This window comes from Bombus affinis, chromosome 6 (genome assembly GCF_024516045.1).
Source record: "Bombus affinis isolate iyBomAffi1 chromosome 6, iyBomAffi1.2, whole genome shotgun sequence".
NCBI lineage: Eukaryota > Metazoa > Arthropoda > Insecta > Hymenoptera > Apidae > Bombus > Bombus affinis.
In genome coordinates, this window is record NC_066349.1 from 10989245 (window position 1) to 11013683 (window position 24439).

General features: G+C 33.0%; 4 protein-coding genes across 11 annotated transcripts in view; all 4 read left to right on the plus strand.

Annotated features, from left to right (window-relative positions):
* The first annotated feature begins 131 nt into the window (after positions 1 to 131).
* Positions 132 to 8330, plus strand: LOC126917704 (forkhead box protein N3-like). 4 transcript variants are annotated; one of them, XM_050724901.1, is made up of 6 exons: positions 132 to 263; positions 2370 to 2767; positions 2857 to 3293; positions 3376 to 3679; positions 3756 to 3861; positions 3933 to 8330. In XM_050724901.1, the coding sequence occupies exons 2-6, from the start codon at positions 2395 to 2397 to the stop codon at positions 4207 to 4209; spliced, it is 1497 nt and encodes a 498-aa protein (XP_050580858.1). In that variant the 5' UTR covers positions 132 to 263; positions 2370 to 2394; the 3' UTR covers positions 4210 to 8330. The 4 variants fall into 4 exon arrangements, with proteins under 4 accessions (XP_050580858.1, XP_050580862.1, XP_050580859.1 ...); XM_050724905.1 differs by having other exon boundaries at positions 2860 to 3293; XM_050724902.1 differs by lacking the exon at positions 132 to 263 and adding an exon at positions 410 to 536.
* Positions 8331 to 8425: 95 nt separating this feature from the next.
* Positions 8426 to 19858, plus strand: LOC126917698 (interference hedgehog-like). Of its 5 annotated transcripts, XM_050724882.1 has the most exons (8): positions 8426 to 8695; positions 8770 to 8984; positions 14301 to 14381; positions 14586 to 14840; positions 14924 to 15913; positions 15984 to 16832; positions 16918 to 17033; positions 18088 to 19858. In XM_050724882.1, the coding sequence occupies exons 3-8, from the start codon at positions 14312 to 14314 to the stop codon at positions 18187 to 18189; spliced, it is 2382 nt and encodes a 793-aa protein (XP_050580839.1). In that variant the 5' UTR covers positions 8426 to 8695; positions 8770 to 8984; positions 14301 to 14311; the 3' UTR covers positions 18190 to 19858. The 5 variants fall into 5 exon arrangements, with proteins under 5 accessions (XP_050580839.1, XP_050580840.1, XP_050580841.1 ...); XM_050724883.1 differs by lacking the exon at positions 8426 to 8695 and having other exon boundaries at positions 8733 to 8984; positions 16918 to 17043; positions 17866 to 19858; XM_050724884.1 differs by lacking the exon at positions 8426 to 8695 and having other exon boundaries at positions 8733 to 8984; positions 16918 to 17043.
* A 77-nt stretch (positions 19859 to 19935) lies between these two features.
* LOC126917709 (uncharacterized) lies at positions 19936 to 21485 on the plus strand. Its single transcript, XM_050724930.1, has 4 exons — positions 19936 to 20377; positions 20469 to 20610; positions 20693 to 20814; positions 20894 to 21485. The coding sequence occupies exons 1-4, from the start codon at positions 20069 to 20071 to the stop codon at positions 21326 to 21328; spliced, it is 1008 nt and encodes a 335-aa protein (XP_050580887.1). The 5' UTR covers positions 19936 to 20068; the 3' UTR covers positions 21329 to 21485.
* A 137-nt stretch (positions 21486 to 21622) lies between these two features.
* The window catches only part of LOC126917696 (uncharacterized), a 29222-nt gene continuing 26405 nt past the window's right edge, over positions 21623 to 24439 (plus strand). Inside the window, exon 1 of the mRNA XM_050724876.1 lies at positions 21623 to 22046. Within this exon, the coding sequence (XP_050580833.1) occupies positions 22039 to 22046 (8 nt within the window). The 5' untranslated portion in view covers positions 21623 to 22038. The remainder of the gene's footprint in view (positions 22047 to 24439) is intronic.

Below are 24439 nucleotides of genomic sequence, written 5' to 3' on the forward strand. Positions count from 1 at the left end.
CATATCATTTCTAATTTATAATATGAAACAAATACCGTATTTGTGATGTATTTATGGTAGCAAACACTTCATGAAGATTATATTTTCGCGGGAAATTAATTAAATACGATTAATCGATGTTGAAGATGCGATATAAGATGTTTCGGTAACCACGTGATGACGTCAAAATATGGCGTCTCAATCAGCTGGGTGTTGTGTAGAGTGTGCTTGAGATGCCCGTCTTTAGAAAACCAACGAAGACTGCCGTCTGTCTACTCCGATACGTGAGTTTTTAAAAAACCTCGTAATGTTCAGCTTCTCGTGTTTATTCACCGCTCAACGAAATTTAAACGCGGTCCCATAATCGAATGGCAGATTAAAAACAGAAAGACGCAAAACGCTGTTTCATTTCTTAAATATTTCAATTTAGTTTTCGCCGTGGAATTTGAAGAAAATACGGGAGTCACTGGGAACATTATGCAGAGTGATTATTAATTCAAGAAGTTTCGTGAAGAGCACTTGGTCCTGTTCAAATTTAACGACCTGAAAAATGACGCGTATGTAAAAATACATAAAATATGGTTAGCAAAGGAACTTTCTGAGCGCGTTTAAATCTCGTCTCCCTATTACGTATAACAATTTTTCTATCGTAATAGTAAACGCTTGAGGAGTGCATCATTTACGAAACGCGATGTTGATACCGTGTGCAACCAATGCCGTAGCCATTTTCATGTTTGCTCCAGTTTCGTAATCATTATCAACTCCATATTTGAATTCAACAAGTAACGCAGTGACATGTCTCGCTTGTTCTCGAATTTTTACTGTCACCTTCCGTTTCATCGATTCACCGACGACTTGTCTACCTTCGTCTCGTTTCTCTTTAATATTTTCCACTTCAAAACTATGATCAGGTGCGAGCTTGATATCTGAAAACGAATACGTCTGTGACAAAATCTGTTTATCGCGTACCACGTATCGACAGACAAATTTTCTATATCAAATTTTCTTCCATCAATTACACATAACATAAAAATACATATTTTAAGAAATCTTCTCAAAGTATCCTTTAATTAATCTTGGTATCCTGTTAACAAGAAAAAAAAAGAAACATTTTGAGAAACAGAAGAGGAGAGAGAGCGCCGAATAGACGCCATTTTTTTGAAAAATGATTTAAATGTATACTATCGTCGTAAAAAGTTCTGTGAAATGATATATGTTGAAAATGATAGAAAAACTATCGATAACTCGGTGGATAGTGCGATGAGTGTCTTAGGATTCTTTGGTTATAACAAAGTTTATTTTCGATTGCAATGTGTTCTTAATAGCGCGGCCATTTTGTCGCTTATTAGTGGATAAACAAATGACGATGTTGGTACTTTGGGTTCGAGGCTACAGGCGCGTCACATGCGCGGAAATTCAATTTCACTGCCTACGCATCCCTTCCGTAATTATAGTATTCCTATATGATACCAAAAATAGAAAACGAACGGACATTTATTTAAAACAAACCCTCTCTATACACTCTGTAGGGCTGTCATTTATATCTTCATTATTTCATACATTTTTACCTAGAAAATCATGATTCGAAACGTTATACATGTTTCGTGTATATGGTTTCGAAATTGGATTTTGTTTCGTGCAGATACACGTGACTGGTATTTTCACACTACATACTTGATACTACACAGTTATTCATTAACATAACAATATACAATGCTTTACGAATGTTTTTATTACAATTTGTAATTCCTGTAATAAATAGAAAGGAAAATTTATATTTCTTTTTGTACAAAAAATTTTGTTTTCGATTAGAGATAAGATTCGTTTTTACGACGCTTAATCGAGGAAATTTGGTTTTTACCTCGTAATTATCAATAGTGCCGTGCAAACGTTTCTGATCAAATAGATTTTTCATTTTGAAATCCAAATACAATGTTTAAAAAAATTTTAAGGAGAATTATATAATTACGTGATAACGTTTATGTACTATATTATTTTCTTTCGCTTATCATATCTTTATACCCAATATTATTTAATATTCTTTTGGACATCGCTTTCTGAATATAAAGTGAAAAATTTATCTGGCCGGTAATTTTTTCATACTATTGTATCTAGGAGCACGTTGCTAGGGTTACGAGAAGCTGTTGCTTAGTAACAGTATTCTTCTGCTTCGTTGCCGAAGCATCGACGCTTATCAATTCTTCCCCGCTTCACAAATTAAATATCCTTTCTCCCTCCCCCCAAATATCAAGCTAATTAGTTACAAAAAAGATAAAAAAAAATAATTTTGAAAAATGTAATGTATAGGTGTAGATAATAGTTCTCAGAGTAACTAATTCAGATATATAAATTTTTCTCTGAGAATTTCATGATTTGATTTTGTTTTACAGTGACGAAAAAAGCACTTGACCCAATATGCCACCAGATAGACCAGATGCATCAGGTGTGGAAACTGGCATAGGACTAAGTAGCACAAAAGTTTTTAATTTTGGAGAAACAGTATACACAATGAAAGAAAAAGAAAATGCAAGTGCTTTCGTTGAAACAAACTCAACTGATGAACTTTCCATGTCTGATAAGTCCATTGAGAAAAATAGTCAGTCGGATGATGATCTGACTTCCTTAAGCTGGCTTCATCAGCAGAATCTGTTGAAGGGTTTGGATATTTCAAACCCCACTAAAGACATGAAGAATGAGAATATTTTGAATAACAATGTTTGTGATGATATGGCAGACTTTTCTGAAAATACCAATTCTGTATCCAGTTTGGATGAAGGCTATTGTCCAGGTAACTTTCAATATGTTTTAATTTTCAATTGATAATCATAATAATATTAATGAAATATAATATTTTTTCCTTTTTTTGCATTTTCATAGCAGATAATAATAGCAAGATAAATAATACGACGTCGCATGGTAATAGTCAAAACTATCAACACTCGAATAAAAATAGTCAAAAATCAATGCAAATCTTTCAGGAGTCGGTAAAAAATCATTATAGTACCTCGCAAAACAATCAGACGAAGATATCATTGAACAACAATAATCTGCCAGTTTCAAATCGCAACAAACACCCAACTCATATACCATATGATCCTCACTTACATAGAAACAGTAAACCACCATATTCATTTTCTTGTTTAATTTTCATGGCTATTGAAGATAGTCCTGTTAAAGCTCTACCGGTCAAGGAAGTATATGCTTGGATTTTGGATCACTTTCCATATTTTAGGAATGCTCCAACTGGATGGAAAAATTCTGTTAGACATAATCTAAGCCTAAATAAGTGCTTTCGTAAAGTAGAGAAAGCACCAGTAAGTGTTACATTATAATATGCACGAAAAAAGATCGTTTCCCTTCTAGAGCAAAAGCTTAGAAAAACTTCTTCTCTTTTAGAATTTGGGCAAAGGTTCGCTATGGATGGTAGACGCCCAGTATCGTCCAAACCTGATACAAGCATTATCTCGCGCTCCCTTTCCTCCTCCGACCGCTCAAACTTTGTCTTCCCCTGAAAAACCACAAAAAAAGAATACTAGTACACGTCTACCTGATCCTATCCTCTTCCCATATCTTTCCAAAAGACTGGCATCGAGCAACATTACCGACAACACAGACACTGAAGTAGATAGCGATGTAGACGCAGCTGCAGCTGCTATGCTTTCTTTTAAACACGGACCTATTATTTTAAATCATAATAAAGGCAAAGTATCTGATAAAGAAGATATCAATTTATTAAACAAACATAATATTTTATAATTTATTCAATCTTATTGCAGATCGTAAGCGGAAAGTACCGGAATCCGAGGTTCTGGTTCCTGTAATTACCAGGAGCTCCAGCGAAGATCATACTTACAGTTGTATTACCTCAGTCAAGCAAGAAAGGTAATCATTAATAGTTTTTGTTTATTAATATGATATTATAAATGATAAATTGTGCATGCTTATTTTTCAAGTAAATATCCAAGAAAGGAAACAAATCCCGATTTCGATGAGCAACGGAAGATAGCGGAAGGCGCGGACGCGCTTTTAAATTTAGCAGGTGTTACCACACCACTCAATCACAATAGGACACATCACGTACAAGGTATTAACTCGACGCCAAAGTCCGATGGTACGTCAAAGCTGAAAAAACGTTCAGCTTCGAATGATTATTCGAACACACCTGAAAAAAGACGTAAGCATTGGCCAAAGTGGAGTGAAGGGAAGCGGTATTTAAAGCAAATTATATAAGAATACTTTGGTTGTATGTACGTATATAGCATCACAAGTTTCCTATTTTTCTTTTCCATATTCAAACGTGAACTTTTCAAAATTCTATCTTCGGTATGGATTTCGAGACTGTGGATTTGAAATCTTGCGTTGCTGATAATTAATCTGTTGTCTTTTGGATAAGATTAACGTTAATGAAGATTTGCATCGAAGTTATCGCCATTGTTAGGCATCTAAGATGAAAAAGTGAGAAGAACACGATATGTTCTGTCATATTAGAAGAAAAACATCTATCAGGTGCATTTCTATGTAAAAGAAAAAAAAGTGTTGAGGCAAAGGGAGGGGAGTAAAAGAAAAGAAAACAAATTGGCGGTCGCTCAGGGTTCAGAACTCGCTATATGCCAAAATGAATTCAGTAGCACTAAGCAACAAGCAATAATAGAAGAATAGTGTTAAAAGAAAGAAAAAAATTACTTTCTCAACGTTAAGGCATGGATATACAACTATAAGTGGTTCATGGAACATCAATGACGAAAAAGGAGAACAATATCGCGTACTAAAACTAAAATAACGATAAACTTTTTAGACCTGTTGTGACAATTATACATATTAATTCATAGAGAGTTTAATTAATGATAATAGAGTTCTATATTAGGTTTTTTGTAGATATGTATAGAAATATAATTGATATCTATTCGATAGAGAAATTGATAATATATTTAAAAAAAGATTATATATATATACACACACATATATATATATATATATATGGATGCGCACGCGCGCGTACCCACACATACATACAAACATACACACACTCACTCTCACGCACATATATACATGTACACATGTTCATGCTCACATGCTCATTAATTTACACTCAAAATACATCTGGTCATGTACGCAGCTGTATGTGTGCAAAATGTGTGCCGCAGAAAACTATATAACAAAAAGAACTCTAAAAAAAGAAGTCAAGGTACACTGAATACGGATTTGAAATGAATAATATTATCATTTCATGCCTTTTTCTACTCTCTTTGTGGCTTTTGAGATGATTTTGAACAGTGCTGTATATATGTAGATCCTGTAATGTATGCAGAGACCAGTTTTAAAAAAAATTTGTTAAGGCATCGATATATATACGTATATATATATATATATATATATATATATATGTATGTATATATATGTATATATATGTATATATATGTATATATATGTATATATAGCGTCGAATTGATAAATATCGATTGGAAGAAATGTATAAAGGTATAAACCAAGAGTGTCATCCTATTTTTATAAAAAAATAAAATAAAAAACAAATATATGTATAATATTAAGGAATCTTGTGAATACCTGATAAATAATGAAGATGTATATGGCGGTGAAAGAAAAATATTGAATATGGATGAACTGGTCTTGTATACATTGATATTGTAGTTCTGTATAGAGAGAACGTATATTTTTACAGGGCACTGCCCGCGTGATAAAAGCTCTTCCTAATAATTGCTAAAAAAGGATATGAAAGAAATACAGTTCATTAGCTTAAAACATTTATTAATTATATCTTGCGTGACACTACAAACACAGCATGGTAGCGCAGCCTGAGTATTTCCATATGTTTATATGCCATATATAATGTAAAGCCTTCGTTAAAAATGGTAAAATATGAAATGCATAGTCTTGATTTTAAATAATTAAAAAAAAAACAAGACAATAGCAAGCAAAAACAAGCTCATAGAGAAAAAATGATCTTGGTTACCAATTAAAAAGTGGCGAAATTTTGTTCCATCGAAGACGTTTCTAGTCTTACGATTATACTACGTAAAAATGGAATGATATCAGTTATTAGGTTGATAATGATATTTAAGCGTCACAATTGCGATTAACAGTAAATTGTTATTTGTAATATATGTTACTGCTGGCTCAGATACATTTCAGACGCGAGACTCATTATTATCGCTTCTTAAGAAGGTGCAATTTAGTTTAACTTATTAACGATATATTGTTTATTCTCTAACGTTTACTGTCTAGTTACTCTCCAAGTCGATGGGGTAATGATAATAATTTTCAGTCAGTAAAGTTATTGCACTTAAAAATATTACGCTAAACTGTTAGATGTTATTAATGTAAAGAACAGACAGCGGTGGGAAGAAAACTAATTAATTTTAGCATCACAAAAGCGGATTAAAGATACTATAAACTTAAAAAGAAAAAACAAATGGGCAAATATCGAATATAAGGCGCGCTGCCAAAACGTTTTGTGTGATTGTAGCTGGTCAGCTACAAAGGGGAAAAAATCCAAGATTAAAAGAAGGGTGCAAGGAAGAATGCCATGTTTATACGCAATCGGGGAAACCAGTTTTGAGAGAAATATTATATATATTTCACGTGAATGTAAAATTGTTCTATTTAGCACATACGTATTTATACACTACACATATTACATAAATATATGTAATATAAATGCTTTTAAATTAATCATGCTTTAAAAGCAAAAAGCAAGTACGTGATCGGTAGCGGGGACCTTTTTTCGAAATTTGTATATGCACAAGCAAGACCAGTTTTTTGTAGACTTTACGTTTTCTATTGTCTGTGATATTATTGCAAAAGTGGACACACCTTGTTGTTGTTGTTGTTAATTATATTTTGGTGAAACAGAAGTTTTAGAGCTTTATAAGTTTTATTCTTTAGGGGGAAAGGGGAAGAGAGAAAGAGAGGAAATAAGAAAAGAAAGAGTAAGTGTTCTTGACACTTCTCTGATATTATTAATTGGCATTCTTGCTGACACCTAAACATTCTGATCTAGATAGACGAAACTGGCATCTTTAAAATTAGCAATATATTATAGATATTCTATTATATATATATTGAAAGTAATATCACAAGTTTTCACACTATTTGTTGAAATTTTTAGTCCTAGCTTTTGTTTGCTATGACTGAAGATCTGTTCTTCCATGTAGTTTATTCTAATCTAAATAAATTAGGGGGTGGGATGCCATTTATAATAATAGTAACGTAGCTAATCGATCACCGTTACAAATTAGAATAATCGATTAGCAAAGTGAACATAAAGCAATATATACCAGTTGATCCTGACATTGGGCAGAATACTCGTTAGTCAGCCGGTCCGTACAAAATAAAAACGATATACCTTCATCTACTATGATACAAGTCAATGTTACATCGCGCGTTTGTATAGAGAGAAATAAGTATAAAAAAATTGTAAAACTCTAATCGTACAAGATGGTTAACTTATAGAGTATTTTTTATGAAGTATTATTGTAGCGTATATTGCGATATAAAATCATCATTTTCGTGAGCCAGCGTAATTCTTAAAGGCATACAAATTATTATTTAACGTAACATTAAAATCGTCGTTGTTTCCTATATCAAATGGGACCGGCTGATATACATAAAATTAAAACACCATCGACAACACCGAAAAATAAAAAAGAGAAAAAGGAAATGAAACATCAAATATAAGAAGCAAATCGTAATAATTCATTGCATCGCGACTAGCCACGGACAATCAAAATGTAACATGGTGTTTAATTTGCTTCCATTACATGACATCGTGCCAAACGCAGAAATCATTTATTTTGAGGAACAGATGTTTATTTATATGTATATCTACAAGTTGTATATTGTACGAATTTTGTTGGCGTAATATGTAATATTATTATTATTATTATTATTATTATTATTATTATTATTATGATTATTATTATTATTATTATTATTATTATTATTATTATTATTATTATTATTATTAATATTAATATTAATATTAATATAATTATTACTCATTTTAAAACGGATTACATTGTAAAATGTTTGTTAAGTTTTTGACCTTGCTTACATAATTGAGTAAAGAATATTTAATATTTTAGATTGTAACCAAAACAGACCTTTATTAATGAAAAGAATGTGAAAAAATCAAACGTGCGCAGAATTGGTTATTTAAATTTGCATCCTTTTCAATGATATGCTACGACATGCAACTACCTATATATATAATATATATATAATCATGAAAGAAATTATTAATCGTAAAAGAAATGTAAGAAAGAAGAAGACAAAGATCAATTGTTGTTAATTAATGTTACTTTGAATACAATATATTAATATATATTTCTATATTTCAACTCTTAAATTATTTACGTCTATCATATTAATAACTAATAATTCTTTCTGCTGATTAAAAGTGACATACAGTTTTTATTTATAAAATCGTAGTTGGCGCGTTTCGAATTTCGAAGGTGGCGCTATGTACAGAAGCGTAGCGCGCAGGATATCTGAACCTACAGTGAAAAATTCCTCCTTCATGATCACCCTGAAGTTAACCAAATCATGTATAAACTCATAATATAAACTAAATTTTAACTTTTTCTTTACATTCTATCATTTTTAGGATGTTTAATTTTTGATAAAACGCATCCACTTTATTGTCAGATTTGAAATGGCAGTGAGTCACGTGATAGCACCGCAATGTACCAACCTGCACGTGAGTACCTAGATCGAAGCACACGTCGTTACTATACTTTATCGCGGTTCAAAACCTGTCGGTCTGCATTCCAGTGTGCTGGTGGACGCCAAGCGTCGTGTTCTATAGGAGGTCGAACTTGGTGAGCCTAGTAGCGATCGCTCTGAAAAAAATGAAGTGATTTATCGGTGAAAATTATTAACACGGACACTTCGTTTTCCTTCGACGAGGAAAATTGTGATCGATTTAGCGAAAAATCAAAAGGATCTGATAAACGTATAGATCGTACGGCTGGATCGAAGGAAAAAGGGTGAGTGTGCCAAGCATGATTATTACTTTTGTTTTCTTCTTTTTCCGTCGCTGATCTTTTGCCTTTCTTTTATTTCTTTTGCTCACGTTTCTGATTCATCATTCCGTAAAACCATAAATATAATGGGACCTGTATATACTATTCGTCATGGAAAATTTTTGTCGCGATGTCGCTGTGAGAGATCACCTGCCGGAAGGGGTGAGCCACCAGTATTTTTCATGAAATTTGAATGCAGTGGATAATACAATGAATAAATCGGATACATGGTATTATTAATAATACCAATTGTTAGAACTATTGACAATTCGGAATACGCTCGTTCAGATGATACCGCGCTACTTAATGCGCCTGCGTTGTAATAAGATACATATGCATTATTGTTGGGTGAGATATAGCAAGATCGTAAAATCAGATATTCAAGTTTATATGTATTAAAAACCGAGATAATAATTTGAGAGATATAAAAAAAGATAAGGAGCTGAATACCTCGTTCAGAATCGTACGGTGTTAATTTCGAGTTTTCGTCCTTTGTAGTTTTGTGTATTTAAAAAGAATTATATGTATACAACTTGAGAAGAAGATTTTAGACGTATACAATTTGCTATTTTTCAGACAATACATGTATTATAAAAGAATTTGGTAGGTTAATTGAGTAATAACTTTTATGGTCAAAGTATTTCTATGAAATGCATGGAATCATTATCGATGTCGCTAATATATATTAATACTTTAATTTACAACCTCATTGCATGTCTTCTACCAAGTATACGTTGCATACTTTCTGATTAAATTTTCGTACACTCAACTGAATTGTCAACTTCCCGGTAAAGCTCATCAAATTGAACTACTTATAATTGGTACAATAGCAATGACTATTAAGGGAAAACATTACTATTTGTTAAATATTGTTATCGTTTAATCAATAAAGATAAAATGACATAAAGTATTTATTTACTTAAAAGTCATAGCGTTGATGGTCGAACAAGTAGCGGTTATGGGAAGTAGATTAAAATAGCGTATGACACATATACGGCCAAATATTCGTCGCTCGTTTTACTAAGCAATCGCCATGCATGCCGAGCAGGGAAGTTAAGTTAGTCATGTGTCTTGTATCGGGATGAAACACGACGAAGTGAAGAGAATAAAAGTTCACGTGATTAATCGACGATCAACAAAAGGAAGGATCCACTTGTCAAATGCGTTCGATCAACGGGAACCTGATCTTCCTGGTTCCTGTTTGTTACACATAACGGAATACCATGAAGTTTGCTCGTGGAAAAGTAACGTCAATCACAACCCTATTCTAAAATTATGACACAACTTCAAAGCTGTTCGAGAAGATTTATTAAACCATTACTAGAAGAAAGTTTATATTAAACCAAAGGTTCATTATCATTAATAAATGGATATATAATGCAATATCAAAGGAAGTTCAAAAAATTTACAAAGATCGTAGTATAGATCAATATATTTTTCGATACAATCTTATTCTCTGTGACAGTAAATCTCACTATCTTTTCATTCAGTTAAAAAAATTTTTTGGCGATTTATATAACACTAAATTAAAAGAAAAAGATGTGTTCTGTAAAATATTTCGAAATATTATTAACATTTTAGTGAAACAAAAAGCTATCATTGGTCATAGAAGTTATAAATCTATGTAAAAGTCTATATAAAATGTTTTGTATAATACGTCTAATAAATATTTAAAAAATGACGAAAAAGTTAATATAAGTGTCCGAATATTTTTTTAAGCCACTGTAATTGTGTAAGAGGATACAAATCTTTCTGTATTTTGGCCAACGGGAGAAGAGTCGCGAGTTCGTGAAAGTGGAACTCAATTCCACTAATACATCGTGATCTTTGATCAAGCGAGAGGATCACGAGTGCAAAAAGGATTTCGGGGATTGAGTCTGTTTTCTGATCAACGACAGGTTGTAGAACAGAGTCTAATTCTCGTTTGGCTATATGCTTGGCCGCGTGTATGTTGTATGCGTGTGCGTAACTCGGGTGGCATTGGCCCGTCCGTAAGGTTAGGTTGGTTGGAGGTGCGCGCGGGGCACAGGGGCTTGACAACCACTGCTTTGGAATTCGAGTTCTTTATTTTTATGAGAGCCAGCGTCGGAAACCAGCCTCTTTCGAACCCTTCTCACCTGTTACATACCACCGGCATTTATGCTACCATTTAACCAGAAGTTAAGAGTCCTCCCGTGCATAAAACACGTTCAACTATCTTGCCAATGGGTCGAACGCGTGCTTTTTGTCCCTGTGATTTCAGCTTCGATGAAAAATCCCTTCTCTCTTGACCGTCAATCCTTCGAACCACTCCTCTGGTAAATTCATTTCTTCGTAACAAACAGTGAATCCTCGTGAGAAATCTTTCGTACAGTTCCATTCTTTTACTTTGATAACAGAATTCTGTTTGTTGGAATGAAATGTCAGTTTGTATTCGATTAAATGAATTATCAATTGAATTTATTTATTTATTTGGCTGAAGTATAAATTTGTATTATACACGTGAAAAAAGGTTGTGGAAAGAATCAGTGAACTTCTAATATAGATGAAGTTTTATTATATTTACTGTTTGTTGTTATTGGGTCGTAATATAAATTCGTTCTATTTTTGTATTTGTCACAACATACGTAATACACAGTTGGTGACAAAAATAAGTGGACGTATAGTCGAGGTATCAATGAAGTTTAATCGAACTAGTACTAGTGTTATATATTTAAGTTTTATTTATATTCTTATAATGTATAGATTATTTAGTTATTATTTATAATTATTATTTTGAATTGAATGATCTTATAATATATAGATTATTTAATTATTATTTATAATTGAAGTTAATATTTACATTTTTGTGTAAACAGACCGTATTTGACGAAACGTCATTGATACCTACACTGCCGGCTATAAATATGACACCTACGTGTTACATTCATTGAAGGACTGTAAACAAGTTTTATTTTATTTAGTATTTTACATTATGAAACACGTATAATACGAATGAAATAACAAATTTATGATAAAATATAAACAGAAGATAGAAAGAGTAAAAAAAATATGTACTAAATATCAACTAGTATCCTAATATTTATCAGCACTGTATTTCCAATTTTCATTACATGTCCGCTTGTTTTTGTCTCCGATAAAATGTATAGGTATGTATGTACGAAAACAGGACAGATTTATGTTATAATTCAATAGATTAGTACTAATTTAAGTAACAAAGATATTGAAAGTGAAATTTGTCTCTTAGTGCACCCATATAAATATAATATCTATTAAGAACGTTTGAGGAAACATGTAAGCTTTCTGTGGAACATAAAATTCTCTGTATTAATTTCAAGCGTTAAATTATCATATAAGCGAACGGTACAGCGTAATACATGAATGAATCTACCTACATTTGACGCGTATGTTAGCCAACAAATAATTTCTATTAGTATTGGACGTGTCAGCGCGGTTTTCTGATCGTCACTCAGGACGGTCAGCCGCTCGCACGTGGGTGGAAAGCGGTGCGCGCAATGAACGACGGTTTTCGACACCGTATATGGTCAATTTCATGTTGTCATTATGGCACCTCTGTCGACTTCGTTTCTCACGATGCAAATGGATTCTGCGTTTCTGCTTCTTTTAATATCCTTTTTCGTAATTTTTTTAATATTCAATCGAGCGAATTTTAAAAATAATTGAAGATTACGAAAAAAGAACATGATAAGAAGACTACGAATATTTATGCAAATTCATATTTTTATAAATAGAGCTAATAAAAGAAGAACTTATATAGAGATTTGTTTCATCCTCTAAATATTATAATGAGTATTTTACGTATTTTGTATAATTGTACATAAACTACGGGTTTTTGTGCATTTATTAGAAATCTTGATACATTTACATTTTCCATAAATGCATAAAAATCTCTAGTAGGCCATTTCATTTCTACTTGTATCCTATTAAAATTCTTCTGTTTAATTATAAAGTGATACAGAGTGACATAAAATCAAGAGAAATGTTTTACTCGTGTGATCTTCAATTTGGAATTTCTTCCATTAAATCTTCATAAGTAGAAGCAGCAATAATGCTTTTCGCGTATCCATTGTATAGATAGCAGTCAGTTAAAAACAGTATTTTCCTAAAAGACTACTTATAGAGAAAGCTATAATTATATTTCTAAGAAATGTGGGGTATCTTCTTTCATTGATGAGTACGATTTTACAAATGAGATACGGATACTTACCTGAGACTGACACGTTTTGTTATCTTACATATTAACATAGGAGACTCGCTCTAAGAAATCTGTTCCAAGAATTGGTAAAGATAGCGGCGGCCAGTTAGTGCAGCGAAATTGTATAGTGCGAATATTTTACATTGAAGAAATGAAACTTAAATAGAGATTTATTTCACCATGTAAAACAAGCTTTGTACTTTAAAATGTGCATATTGTACAATTTAAATTCTCTAAGTGTATAAATATCCATAGAGCAATAATGACACAACTATTAAATACTGACGGCTTACAATCACAATCGCAAAAAAATATAATCACAAAAAATTACCATCAAAATGTTTATAAATATTTTATATTTTATACTAAAATTGTGTAACTGCTATTTATTATAAATAAATATTGATACTAATTAAGAAGCAATCTAAGCCAGAATAACAAAGAAAGAAGAGGTGTTAGGATCGGTACAAAATAAAATGCAATAATATTTTTTCTTAGATCAAGAATAACAAAATTATATAAATCCAAATCCATTTTGTAGTTAATAAGGCAGAAATTAATAAATTATATGTACAGTCATATTAAATAAACAGAAAGTGGCTATATAACTGGGAAGCATTAATATTAACTAGGGTTAGGTTATCCTCTGTTGTCATAAAAATCAAGATTTCATGCGCAATCTCATTTCCGCCACTGTTCTCTGAGAATCCTCTTGATTGCCGAGAGCTTTAGCGCGGCAGAAGCTTTTAAAATGAACCGCATTTGGAAACGAATATAAATCGTGTTATACTGTATCCCTTTGGGACTGGAATGCGCGACCCATTTGGTGGAGCGGGGATCGTTCGTGCCGAAATGACGAGCCATGATCAAAACTAGAATGAATGCGTTCTATTTCCACGTGAACTCGCCATGTTCTATACTTAAACGTGGTGGTTGGCCGGCATTAATTTTAGTGGGCCCTCTCTTTCTCTTTCGAGACCGGCGCCTCGCATTTTTAACCGACAAAACCAAGACTAAAAAACGAATAATAAGAATAAGAGCGACATATGTGACTAACTTGTAATTTTTGTTTTCTTTGATTGCAGAATGAGTCAAGATGCGACCTGTGCTTTTTCTATATGCCGTTATCACGGTCCTACTTCATGTCCTAGCCAGCCTTGCACATGGTCAGTTTTGTCTTACATATTTTTTATTTATGATATTCATTACATTTTAATATACAGTGGTTAAAGAAAGTATTTACACGTCATTTTATTTATGCTGATTAATTACATTCAAGTATATTACAATTTGTATCATTTTTAATAGTATTTTCGTGCGACTAGAAAAATTGAATACTATGAGAATTAAATTATTCGTATAAATTACAGGACAGAAGCAAGAACTAGGCATGATCTTCACTAAACATCCGCAACCTTTGGCCGCGCCAATAGGAGATGATGTGAATTTTGAATGCAATTTGAATCTCGGAGCAGAACGTTTCTCCTGGCGCCATAGACCATTAGGTTCGGATAGGTGGTTGCAGGTTTTTCACATGTCTAGTAACGGTGGGAAAACGTCCAGGCACGTAGTGAACTTTGACAATGAATCCAAAGCCGGTGATTACCGTTGTATAGCATTTTATGGTAAATATTTTTGTATTTCATTTTCTTTAACATCTTTCACAATGTTTAAATTACAATTTGGTAATTTGATTTTACGTTGTTAGGTTCGAGTGGTTTAGCTTCTGACCCGGCAAGATTGACGCTTGCTACGCTAGAGAAGTTTACCGATAAGAGCGAAGTCGTTATAAACGTTCCAGCGGGGAATACCGTGCCTATCACTTGTCCTGTGCCTTACTCAGCCCCAGAGGCGATAGTTGAGTTCTACAAAGATAATAATCCTGTAAAAAATGTTAACGTAGTTGGTAGCAAGACCATGGTCATTGAAAATGCTAAAGTATCGGACAGTGGATCTTATCACTGCACTGCTGAAAATTACATAACTACTCAGTTATATCGTAGTAACCATAAGACGATTCTAAACGTAAACACAAATACCAGTTTTCGAGCACCATACTTTGTTAAACAACCACAAACGGAGTACAAGGTTTTGAAGGGTAAAAACGTAACTTTGGAATGCTTTGCCGCTGGTTACCCAATCCCTTCTGTCACGTGGACTAGATTAGGTAGTTCGTTACCACTGAACTCCATTAAAACTGCGATGGGTCTAACGATAATTAACGTTCAATCAGCGGATAGGGGAGAATATGATTGTATATGGAGTAGCCATGGTGTAAACATCAAGTCTGTGATCATACTAAAAGTTATGGAAGCTCCAAAGGTGATTAAGCCACCGAAGGCAGCAACGTTCTCCGAAGGTGGAGAATTGGATCTCTCTTGCACGGTAACAGGCGAACCACAACCGAAATTTGAGTGGCTAATTAATGGGGAATCTTTGACGCCTGGTGGTAATGTGGAAATCGAAGGTTCGAGTCTTTCTATCTCCGAGGTTGAAAAAAAGCACGCTGGAATTGTCCAGTGTGTCGCGAGTAACGAATATGGGTCTCATTCTGGTTGCAATTTGCTAAGAGTGAACCCTAAACAACATATTGGGACGACTGAAGCCAAACAGGATTATGGAATCTCTAATTCAAGACACAAACATACAAGGGGAGGAGGAAGAAGAAGGAGTAAGGAAGGGAAGCGTAAAGGCACTGGTAATTTGTTGCACCGTACATATTGCTTAAATACTTCATGTTGATTTTATCGGGTTTTTTATATTTGTAGCTGTGCTAGTACCACCGAATCTACCGAATGTCACCAGACTCTCAGACGTGTCCGTGATGGTTAGGTGGTCTGTACCTGAGAACACAGGACTGCCGATTCAATTCTTCAAAGTTCAATATCGCGAACTTGGACAGAAGATGAATGGTAGACAAGCAAAATGGATGACCGCGAACTCGGAGATACCGAATCACGTGCGGTCGTTCGAAGTAACCGATTTACAGCCTAATCATACTTATCGGTTTCGAATTGCTGCAGTTTACTCGAACAATGATAATAAACTTAGTCCAAACTCCGTACGTTTTCATCTGAATAAAGATGGCGGAATCGAAAGCAATAGGATGCCAATACCTTTGTTAACGAACACCGAGGCTTTGAGTCCACACGAAGTATTACTCATTTGGCAGAATTCGGATAATTCGGCAAACATCGATGGTTTCTATGTGTATCACCGAGCTTCTACCACAGTTAGCGATTATATAAAAACTACGGTTGAAGGAAAAGACTCTTTCAACATAACTATTTCCCATTTGCAACCGGATACAACGTATGAGTTTAAAGTTCAGAGTTTTTCCGTAGACGCAGCTTCGGAATTTTCTAAGATCCTTCGACAAAAGACGAAAAGAGCTGTAAATACGAACGAACATGCTAATTATGATAATAAAAATGATCATGGCAGCAATTTAACATTAGATAGTCGAGTAAGGCCTGCAGATGATAAAAATGTAAATATGTATGCCATAATTGGCGGAGTTCTCGGAGGATCGACTCTGTTGGGCAGCTTAACTGCAGCCGCAGTAATATATAAGAGGACGAAGCACAAACAAAGCCGGGAATCATCGCAAAGCGAAGGTAAATTTAATTTGTGATATCATCGTATTTTGAAAAAAGACAGTGTACGCCTTATAATAGATTATACATTAATTTTTTATTTTAGGAAAACCGATAACAAACGGAAGAGTAATGAATGGCGGAGTAACTGATTCGAAAATAAACATAACATCAAATCCACTTGCTGGTCTCGATACATCTGAAGATATAATACAGCCTAAGGTCGGTATTTGTAAGTAACAATATCAATACTTTCGTCTTGTCAAAGGAAAAGAATGACTGAGGGCTATTTCGATTTGAGAAATGGACAAAAATGTCATATCAATATTTTCTATTTCTGAATTAAATATCAATTGTCTACGGTCATTCAATTTCCTAATTCTACTAAACGAACAGAAATATTATCTTAACTGCGTACATAGTTATCTCTATACGCCTTGTCGATATTTTTATCGCAACTATTCGTACTGTCGTGTGTGTGTTCTGTCGGCTTGTAACTCTGAGGAGCTCGATCCTAAAGTAGCCAAAAAATGAAAAAAAGGGTTCTATATCATTTTTTTAATTTAAATTATATCGTTGATATTTTTACAAGATAATTCCAATATAGGAAGTAAACAAATCACACCCTAATGGTACGCAATAAAATCTAATCATATAGTGTCTATATACATAAATGCTTCACTGCCACTAGAGGAGACTTCATATTTAACTTTCCATTAATGCTTTTATTTTTCTGCACACTCGATAGATTGACACATAAGACCCTGGGCGCTAAATCACTATGTCCATCCATATCCTCAATGTCATTGCACGAACATAGCACATTGATTCGATCATTATTACCATCAAGCTTGATTAAGTCCCATTTCGATGGCCTATACTCGATAATCGAGTCGAATCACGGGCTCCACTGGGTTACAGCTGTACGCCACTTTTTCTTTTTTTAATTTTTCTTTTTTTTTTTACAAGCGACTACCATTTATTTTCCTCCCTCCGCACTCTCGCGCGCGACTGTATCTATATTTACATTCAACTAACGTATTTCTGCTTTCAGACTATTCGATATTAAGAAGACTAGTCTTTTCTAGCTTTAGCAATTGGTCGCGTGCTGTTCTTTAAAATTCTACTTGCACACTCTCTGCATTCTCTCTGGAAGCCGCTTTTCTTTCGTATTTTCCGAACACCACACACATACGTTATATATTACCTACATGCCTGTGCCTCTCTGTGAGTGAGATCTGAAAGAAGCGAAACGAACACGCATGTTTCTAAACAGACCGGGCAACAGTCGCCGATGGAAATGGCATCGTTTCTTAACGGACAAAACAACAGCAACAACAACCATAACAACAGCGACACAGCTGGGACTGACCAGTGAAACACATCAATAGACTGAGAGTCCCTTCTGCCCCAGGAATCACTGCCTATCGAACAGTCTCTCTGCGACCAACCATTTTCCTCTATGCTTTAAAAAGACTTTTATAGTGCTCAGACCGTATTTCCAGATGTCAAATTTATCAAACTTTTATCAACTACGTTGCGACGGGAATATGCGAAGAAAACTATATACGAATGTTGTCGCTTCCAATGATGCTTCTTTTAATAGTGAGAAACTTTAGAAACTTTAGTCATTCGTTAGGTTTACAATGAGTGAACCGTTTTAAGACATTTACAGGGTGTCATAATAGGTATGCTCAAGTGTTTCAATCAAGATTGTTAGATATGTATTCATTTAACGATCGTATCCTACGTAGTCAGTTTTAGATTTTCTTCTTTTCTCTTTGACGGTAAACTGCGACTTTTTTCAAGCTCAAAATAGAATTAGAAATTCACGATTGATCATGAAGTGGGTAAAATATGCAAAGTACCTGTCCGCTGTCTTCTTCGACCTCTTCGTTCTTTTATCTCTTTGTTGCTCTCTTATATTATATCTTTGTCTCTTTTTGTATCCACTTGATGGTCGATAATTAGCGAGTTTCATTTGTAATTAGACACGCTAGAACGAAAAATTTATGAGCTCGTAATTTAAACTATACTCGTTTTTGGAACATTTAGCTTTTACCGTATACTCGCCTAATTTTATACTAATTTTAATCCAGGCAGCTTTTACGAGTTATGTTTGTTTCCTCATTTAAATTAATTAGCGTCCATTATTTTATGTTGTAAATACGCGAGATATTAGTGATTATGTCGAATTTAGAGGCGAATGATTTTGTGCCTGATGAAAAAGACAGCTGTGCTATGTATTTTATATAATACTACATGTTTTAGGAAATATCATCGGTGATGCTGGAATTTTCTTTGAAAATTCTTGAATCGCGATAGAATGGAACTTTGTTCAAATTTTTTCTCTTTTTTTAATGATCATTGTATCGTTATCTTATATATTATGATTATTCATACATTATCGTCGTTGATACTGGTAAAGTAATGACTTTAACGGAACAATTTTCACGTTAGAGAGCGAACAAACCTCATACGAATTGCTACTAGAATAATAGAAATAATTCAGTCATACATCGCTAACAGTATTTGTTACGTAATATCAAGAACTTTTAATAACAGTATTTTCCTAGCTTCGAGTTAGATGCAATTTCTTTTAGTGACCGATATTAGATTCCAGACGGTAATCAAGCTTTACAATAAATCATGCGTTAAAAAGAATCTGAGAATTATATTTAAACATGCTAGAATTTTTAGTCAAAATTTCGGTATCAAAAAAAGGAAACAAAAATGTGTAAATAAGTATTTATACAATTTTTTCGATTTTACATCGTTCTATATATAACATATCTTTTAATGTAGTATTAATTATTTAAATTGTCTATTTTAAAAGAAAACAAAGTCAGAAGATCAGTTTGCAAGCGAGATAAGAACAAATTTTTGTACATATATACTAAAATGGGACAAATTTTATGAAGGAGCATATTGTGCCTTAAATCTTGCCTATACAAACTAGTGTTAAGACTAATTATTTATGTATCTATGTATGCATATCGACATTTTGTGTACTTAATTTTTTTTTAATAAATATGCTGAAAAAAAGATTCGACTTCATGTTGAATGTTATACGTTAAAGAACTTTAAATTTGAATTTTAGTGATATTTCTAGTAAATTATTCCTTACGTATAACTCAAATATGGAATTCAATCCGACATAACCTATAACTGATACACATGCATGATAACACATACGAGTAATATTTATAAAATTAAATGTTTTTTATTTTTATTGAAAAATTGAACGAACCTATATAATGGATTCTGATGTTAGTATGACTGTAGAAAGTGCTATAGAAATGTTCACATCTATAATGTGTTCTTTAAACGAAATTGGTAAACAAACATTTTTATCATTCATTGCTGATAATTGGAAACCACAAAATGTAAAGATTGAATCTCTTTCAAAGAATGCATATGGCATGACAAATGATTGTTACAACAAACGTAGTTCACAGGAAGAAAAGTTAAACACTATAAAAGATATTGTTCTCAATATCAGAAATAAAGTACCAACAAATGGAATATTTCCATCAGAAGACATTGTACCACCAACGATTGGACAGGTTTGCTATTTTCTAAATAAGTAAAACTATATATTGATTTTTAATCTATATGTTACAAAGGAAAAATATCATAAGTTTTATAACTCTGCAGAACTCGGACTGTGATCCTCGTTCAACAAAACATGTTGATGCATTTCTTTATGATGAGAAGGAAGTAGATGAACTTATAGAAAATGGGGAGCTTAATACTTTGTATTGTGCTGACTGTGGGTCCAGCAATATAAAACAATACAGTAGGAAAAACTCAACATTTTTCTTGGATTATGTGATTTCCTTAAATCATATTTTATGAAAACAAAATGTATTTGTTTTTAGATATCATTTCACACTCTTTATCTGTGGCTGGCATATTGTATATATTTCACAGTGTTTTACCAAGTTTAAGTGAAAAAGTTGTACTTGACATAGGATCCCGATTGGGTGCTGTTTTATATGGAGTAATGATTTTTCTTCTTTTCTAAATAACAGATCAATAATTAAGAGATGTATGTTATTATTTAAAAATCTATCCTTCAGGCACATACATTCACATCTGCCAAGAAGATTATTGGTGTTGAAATGAACAAAGAACTTTGCTCACTCCAAAATGACATAGTAAATAAGTACAAAATGAATGATCGTATTGAGATTGTGAACAAGAGGATTGAGGAATGTCCTGAAATCATTCAGAAGAGTAATATCATCATTATACACAACCCATTTGAATTTTATGTTTCACACTCAGTACATAGAGACATTTGGATTTTTTTAAAAGCCACTATCCAAAGTGGAACAATTCTAGTTACCAAACCATCCATTGAAACTACTTTTAAAAATCTAAAAATTAAAGAAGTAAATAAATGGGTAAAGCCTTATGAACGAAAGAAGACTATATCAGAACCTCACATATTTGCATCATTATTTTTGGACCCTACTGAATATGCAGATATTAAATTCTATGAAGTCATCTAAATTTAAGAAAACTATTAAAATCGAAAAATAATGACTGAAAATTAATATAAAGCATGATACATAATCTGATTTCACAATTTATTAAAAAGGAACTTGTTTAATTTCTTGATTTGTTTTGCATAAAGAGTTAATAAAAGTTGAATTTGTTAATCGTAAATTTCATAATCTTTTCGTTTTTTGCGAGATAAGAGAAAGGAAAATAAATCGTTTAGGAATCGTACGAAAGCTAACGATTTACGATATAGATGCAATCGCGACAATAACTCTTGCGTCAATTGTAGGTGGAAAGCTTCCCTTCTAGGAGACTGATTTCAATGCAATAGATCCCCTCCTTTTACACAGGAACTCGAGTATAGGTGGTCACCGCGGTATGGTCAAGTTCAAATCTCGAGTTCAGTCGGCCATCAGCTACGATTGACGTACAATCATTGCATACATGGCTTTTCTCAATTACTACAATCAGAAATTATTATCCGTGGATAGCGAGCAACAATGAACATAAAGAATGTTTGGTCAAATTTCTCAGATTTTAGTTTAAAAGTTAGGTTGTTTCGTGACGTAAACGTGTCCAAAATTAAATACATTAAATTTCCTTTTTTGTTTTTTTCCAAAAAAAACTCCTTGTTGCATTTACAAATTTTTTAAAATAATTGTTTATAAAATTATTTTATATTACCAATCTGGAATAAAATGCAGAACACGACATCAATATGGACAGGTAAGAATTGTACAGTGAAATAAAAAATTTATAATGATAAATATCTCGCTCTATCTCAATTCTACGCATGTTTGTAACAATATGCATTTTGCATGAATGTTTTCTAATAATTCTTATTGTTACTCCATTGTCAGAGTAAAACATTTTCGATTCAATTGTAAATTCCTCAAATTTTTTTTCTAAACATTATTCATCTGGAAATTAATGCGGGCACATGATATATGTTATTACCTATTTAGGACGTACGAGTCATTAGCCTTGGACCGACACTGACCTGATTTCGTCACAAATATGAGCCCGGCTAGTAGGCTTGGCTATAACCTTCCATCGGTCGTGTCATCTTCGACTTCCTAAATAGAAATTATGCAATTTCTTCCTACATAATCGATTCTCCTTTGTTCCAATAAAATATGAAAATCAAACCAAAAATTATTAAAACGACATCCCTCTTCTTTCAGTAATGACATGCATCGAAAACGATGTTTACAAATATATTCTCTATCTCTCTATTTATTAAACACCATCCGTCCTAATATAATGTCAAATCGATGAACATGAATTAAGAAAAACAAACTGGGAAAATATTATTCGATACTTTTAAACGATATTTTTCCAGACCTTGTAATTATGTTTACGTATTTTACGTCTCGTTTTCTCTGATGGAGAAAAAAAAAAGTAATACCGAGGATCCTGTGTCGTAATCTTATCTTCCCCTGGACATACTGCCGCCTGTGTGCAATTAGCGGGCACTCCCGACCGATAGAAAACAACGCGTGGGCGATATTAAAAAAACAAGACAGAGACAATAGAAAAGAGAAAAAATGTACATTATATTACGCTTGTTGCGGTGTGCACTATTATTTCGCACAATGAACAAGAGAGTCGAACGAAACGGTCGCAGCACAGATAGGCTCAAGTGGCCAAGGGGCACTTGAACTGACGAGATAATGGACCGTTTGTCGAGAAAGAGAAAGAATCAAACGATACCGAGCGGTACGCGCGACGGTTGCTGCAACCGCGATCATTCAATCGCACTTTCTTGTTTCTTTGCTTCCAATGACGCACTTATGACGTCAATCGGAGAAGCAAGAAGCAACCCTGGCATACCTTCCACGCATCTTTCCCTCCGCATTTCTTCGACCCGGATATACGATCCTTGACTTATCTTTTTCAGCGATTCTTCGTTTTGCAAAAAATCACTTTCACATAGAAACAAATATATCATTGATGTTTTGGCCCCTTTTTTGGAAAATTTCGAATTTATTTTAATATTTGAACATTCATCATAAAAAACTTGTATGTATATATTGTATCTGTTATAGATTACAAAATTATTTAAACAGATTACAAAATTATTTATTATGTATTATATTAATAAACGATATTCAGTAAGATTGTCTTTAATACTTGTTACATAGTTCGAGAATTTTTTAATTAAATGTTTGCTCGCAATAAATACATTTTCAGATTAATTTCAAATTTCAAGATGTTCTATTTAATACATATAATATATACATAACAGTTTTCCATGGCAAATATTCAAATAGTAATATACATGTATTTATAATATCGTCACTCTTTTGTGGCTCTGTATGGCTCATAATATGTATATGTACATAGTATATCGAAATAGAATCACAGTTACCGTCCCATATGGGGAATAGCACTATGTGTAACTATAATTCCAAGATTAGATAAGAGCTTGTAGTGACAGTGTTAGTATAACAAAAATTTATGTCGTTTGTAATATACTGTCATAAAGGTGGTTTATAGTGATATTTCTTCATGGACACCGACGTGTAGGATGAAATGATACCCGTTGAATAAATAATTCAAATGCCATCTTTCATATTTGAAAATCTAATAAATTCTTAGAAACAATTGTTACTTATGAGATTGTTTTTCCGTTAATCCATTAAGGATCAGTTTCATAACAAATTTAAGTGGAAGACACAGAATCAGGAATAGAGATATGAATTGAAATAGGAATAGAAATAGAAATATTTCATATCTAGAACGTTGAAAAGTAAAAGACGATGAGGTAAATTGATTACAAAAAAAAATAGTTACGAATAAAATATTACCGCAATATTGGGTTTTAATGTGTTACTATCTTTAGCGATTGAATTATCATACTTTACAAACATTCACCATTTAAATTGTGGATGTTTATACGTTTTTAGGAAATTTAAAATTCCAAAGATTTATAGAACTCATATAATATGCAAAAATATATTCAATGTAGAGCACTTATTGTGATTTGTGATATTGTGTATCTACTTAAATTCCAATCCTTTGATTAAGCTCATAAAAATATGAAATTGCATGAATATATGCAGTCTAGGTCATCATAAGAATTCAGAGATCGTTCCATGAATTTCCCTGCATTCCAA